The following is a 4552-nucleotide window of genomic DNA, read 5'->3' as shown; positions in this document are numbered from 1 at the left end:
GCCCCCGTGCGCCCGCAGCCATGTCCGGCATGGACTCCTCGGTGTACATCGTGGTGGAGCTGGCCATCGCTGTGCTGGCCGTGCTGGGCAACGTGCTGGTGTGCTGGGCCGTGTGGCTCAACAGCAACCTGCAGAACGTCACCAACTTCTTCGTGGTGTCGCTGGCGGCGGCCGACATCGCCGTGGGGGTCCTGGCCATCCCCTTCGCCATCACCATCAGCACCGGGTTCTGCGCCGCCTGCCACAGCTGCCTCTTCCTCGCCTGCTTCGTGCTGGTGCTCACGCAGAGCTCCATCTTCAGCCTCCTGGCCATCGCCATTGACCGCTACATCGCCATCCGCATCCCCCTCCGGTGAGCGCCCAGGCCCGGGTCTGGCCGGTGCCCGTGGTCGGGGTGAACCCGCGGTCGGGGTTTTGTCTGTGGTGTCGGTGTGTTGAGGTGACAGGGCCACGGAGCTCCACCTGGGGCTGCCCGGGGCTTGGCACATCGCCGGCAGGTGTACCGATCTAGATGGTCCCTGTGGGCACCGGGCACCCTGGCCCTTCCCAGACTCCCCCGGGGGAGGAGGCGGCCATGCTCCGGCTGGTGGCAGAGGAGTGTGGCCCAGGCCTGGGCAGGGTGCTCACACAGTGGGGGGAGGGGGCACCCCGGGAAACCACAGGATCTGAGCTAGAAGCCTGCCCCCCTCCGCCAGCTCCTCCGCCAGATGCTGGGGGGCAGGTCTGAAGTCAGCACTGGAGGAGAATGACCCCGGGAGGGGAAGTAACTGGCCGGAGGCTGCAGGAGTCATTTGCATATGAACCTCTATGCAAATTCTGTGCTCCTGGGGCCACCAGTGTGTGTGTTGGGGGAGCCAGCCTGTGCGTGGGGGAGGGGGAGCTGGCGGAGGGGTTTTTATGGTGAATCTTTTGTGAAGGGACTCCAGTCACGGGTGCAAGGGAAGACTCTCCCAGAGGCTGCGTTTACGGGTGGCCTCCACCTCCCCAGCCAGGGATGCGGCTGGAAGTGTCCTCTGGCCTGGGGCCTCCTGCCACCTCCCTGCCCCTGGCTCGGGAGGTCTCAGAGGATGGGGGCACCCCAGCCCCAAGCAGGTGGGGCGTCGGCGGTGGGAGGAGGAGGAGCGGCTGGATGAGCAAATGGAAAGTTAGTGTCGAGCCCAAGGGGGCCCTTAGTGGTCATTTCCTCTTCTTTTCTGGACGGAAAAAGGAGGCCCAGGGAAGAGGCCAGCTCGGGGCCACACAGCGTGCGGGCAGCACAGCTGGGCCAGGGCCTGGGAACCAGCAGGCCTGCCACCCACTGTGACTCCGTCCTTGGGGAGCTGGGGGCCCGGTCCCCCAGAGCCTGCCCCAGCTCAGCGTCCCTGTCCCCCAGCTCAGAGGAGAGCGGGCAGCCTCGTCACGGCTCAGATGAGGAGAGGACTGGCCGTGTGGCCCAACAGGAGGCTGCGCCAGGAGAGCCCAGGACCCTTGTCCAGCTAGAGGGCCGGCCTCAGTCAGGGCAGCATGCAGCGTCCAGGCCGCGAGGGTGACTCCAAACCAAGGCGGGTCTGTGGGCTCCCAGGTGGACGGAGAGCGGAGTGTTGGCTCCCACTGCAGGTCAGGCTGCATGTGGGCTGGGCCAGGCAGGCCTGATGGGAAAGCCCAGCCTCACTTTCACTTTCTCCCCCCGCCACCCCCCCACCCCCCCACTTAAAGGGCAGCAGCAGGCGAGAGAGAGAGAGAGAGAGAGAGAGACAGGCTGTGGCCACCACAGAAGGGCCGTGGCTGCCTTTTCCTGCTCCTGGTTTCTGGGGTAGGAGGACGGGACGTGCTGTGACCCTGGAAAGTCCGCTGTCCCCCTCTGGGCCATGTCCTCGTCTGTAACAGGGACAGGCCTCTCTGAGCTCACAGAGGGGGTGAGGGTCCAGGGAGCGGCTGAGTGGTGAGCCCTGGGGGGGAGTGGGGAGGGATTCGGCTGTTTCTTGAGCTGCGGGAGGTTCTGAAGGGGCCCTGGTTGGAGCATGAACCTGCCACCACGCCCTCCGACGACTCCCACTACCTTCCGAATAGGACCTAGCTCCGCCCACACCTTGGCCCACACCTTGGCCTTTGCGCTCCGCCCTCTCCGCCTGGTAAAGCCGTGGAAGGCCCAGGTGGGGCTCCTGGACCTTGGCGCCCACAGAGGTGAGGAGGGGATGCTCCGCCTTCCCCTGGGGCAGAGAGCACACGGCTGCCTTTGACCCCCGTGGGCACTGTGGCCGCTGGGCTGGGGTGACCCTCCTGGGCAGGGCCGGGGGAATGAGCCTGTGGGCTCGGCCAAGCAGAGGTGGCGGAGCAGGCGGAGCAGGCAGGCAGGGGTGTGCGGGGCCAGCCCAGGGCTCACAGTGTAGGGCAGATGCACATGGAGCCGCTGGAACTCTGGGGTTACTCTTGGATCACGGGGTGAGCCCTCCCTGTGGGTCACGAAGCCCCCAGGAAGGGGCAGCTGTGAGCTGGGAGACCCAGGAGGCAGCGGGTCCTCGAGTGTGGGCGGTGGCTCTGGCCCCGCTTCCTGACCCCTCTGGGCTCCCTCCCCTGGGTGGTCCCATCACTCCTCCCCCAGGCGGTCCCCGTGGGCCCAAGAGGCCACCATGTGACGCTCTAAGTCCAGGGGCTGTGGCAGGTGGGGCTGCGGCTCAGCCATTGTCCCCTTTGGGCCAAATTCTGTTCCATTGTCCCGTCTGGGCCCAGTGCTGTTCCGTTGTCCCGTCTGGGCCGTGCTGTTCCGTTGTCCCATCTGGGCCCAGTGCTGTTCCGTTGTCCCGTCTGGGCCCAGTGCTGTTCCATTGTCCCGTTTGGGCCCAGTGCTGTTCTGTTGATCCCTTTGGGCCCAGTGCTGTTCTGTTGATCCCTTTGGGCCCAGTGCTGTTCAGCTCCTGGGGACCTGGTCCAGGACCTCAAGCCAAGGGCTTTCTTTGGAACAAAAGGAATCTGATGCTTTTAAACATGAATAATACCTGCGAGCACTAACAGCCTGAAGAACAAAAGGATGGAACTGCCCCTGCCCCGCGCCTCCTGGCCCTTCTGGGAAGCAGGTTGGGAGCCCTTCCCGGGACCTGCTCCGCACATGGGCAAGTGCCGCTCGTGGGTTTGTCTCTGTCCCCACGAGGGGCTTCCTTTGAGGTCACAGTGGACAGACCAGAGCTGTCCAGCCCGTGTCCCGGAGCCTCAGGCCAGGCCCGCATCCCAGGCTCACTCCTGCCTGGTGTCTCGAGGCTCCCTCCCTTCCCAGCAGCTCCCCTTCTGTCATTGCCTCGCCTGCAGGCGGGCGGGCTGGTCTGCTGCTGGAGAACCATGAGCAAATCCCCCAAGCAGGTGGCCTCCAGGGCCCTCCACACCATCCCCATCACGGCTCATTTCTGCTTGATTGCCTCCAATGACCGGAAGCTCACTACCGCCTGGGGCGGCCCATTTCTCCCGTGAGCAGCTCAGCTGAGAAGCTCTTGCCTGGAGCCTCGCTGTCATCAGCCTCCCTGGGATTTCCACCCACTGATCCTACATCCTGCCGGGTGGGCCAGTGCTTCAGGCCTCGGCCTCTTAGTCCCATTTCACAGATGAGGAAACTGAGGCTAGAGAGGCAGAATGATGGGAGCACACTGGCGCCAGCGCCCAGGGAGGGACACACTTTCCTCGGGAAAATGTTAGCATGAAAAGAGCCCGCACGCAACGTGGTTATGTGGGACAGTATTCGTGGCGGACGGAAACAGCCTGGCACAGAGCCAGGGCGGCGGAAGTCTCAGCTGCCGAAAGACAGGAACAGCCGGCGACTTCGGATGTGCGGCTCCAGAGCACGAGAGCGGGCAGGCTGGGTTCTCGGTAGACATGGCGCGTCCCCCGCTGAGGGGCCGGGAGCCTCTGGGAGCGGCCCTGCGGTGACTGTGTGCATTCAGAACGGGTGTCGTTTCCGAACCCACCGACTTGCCCTGGCCTGAGTGGCCTCTGGATTCTGGAACATCCACCGCAAGTCTATTGCCCTCCCTGGGCCCCAGTGTCCCCACCTGTGAAACGAGGGCCAGATAAGAGGTCTGAGGCCACCAGGTACTTGTTTTCTTCATGTGAATCAGCTGACAAAACTGACGCCATGGGAGCCCGGCCGGCGTGGCTCAGTGGTTGAGCGTCGGCCTGTGAACCAGGAGGTCCTGGTTCGATTCCCGGTCAGGGCACAGGCCCGGGTTGCAGGCTCGATCCCCAGTGGGGGGTGTGCTGGAGGCAGCCGATCCATGATTCTCTCTCATCACTGGTGTTTCTATATCTCTCCTTCTACCTTCTTCTCTGAAATCAATGAAAATATATTTTTAAAAAACACACGGAAGCCATGGGAGATTTCACCCCGAAAATCCGCTGTCCAGCCCCTCCTGGGACCCGGCCCCGCTGGGCACCCGTGTTGCATGGCAGGGAGGGGCCGGGCGGCACTGGCTGCCCCCTGGACACCCTGCCCCCCAGTCCTCACTTACTCATTTCCTCAGACCAAACCGATGCAGTCCCAGGACTACTTGTCATGCTGTCGATCATCACCTGGATGTCTGTGCAGTGG

At 64.1% G+C, this 4552-nt stretch overlaps 1 protein-coding gene across 1 annotated transcript in view; it reads left to right on the top strand.

Annotated features, from left to right (window-relative positions):
• Positions 1 to 6: 6 nt before the first annotated feature.
• The window catches only part of ADORA2A (adenosine A2a receptor), a gene marked incomplete at its 3' end in the record, with an annotated part of 5568 nt that continues 1022 nt past the window's right edge, over positions 7 to 4552 (top strand). The window contains exon 1 of the mRNA XM_014533355.1: positions 7 to 352. Within this exon, the coding sequence (XP_014388841.1) occupies positions 21 to 352 (332 nt within the window). The remainder of the gene's footprint in view (positions 353 to 4552) is intronic.

This window comes from Myotis brandtii, unplaced genomic scaffold (assembly GCF_000412655.1).
Source record: "Myotis brandtii unplaced genomic scaffold, ASM41265v1 scaffold97, whole genome shotgun sequence".
Taxonomy (NCBI): Eukaryota; Metazoa; Chordata; class Mammalia; order Chiroptera; family Vespertilionidae; genus Myotis; species Myotis brandtii.
This window is presented reverse-complemented; position numbering and strand designations above follow the sequence as displayed.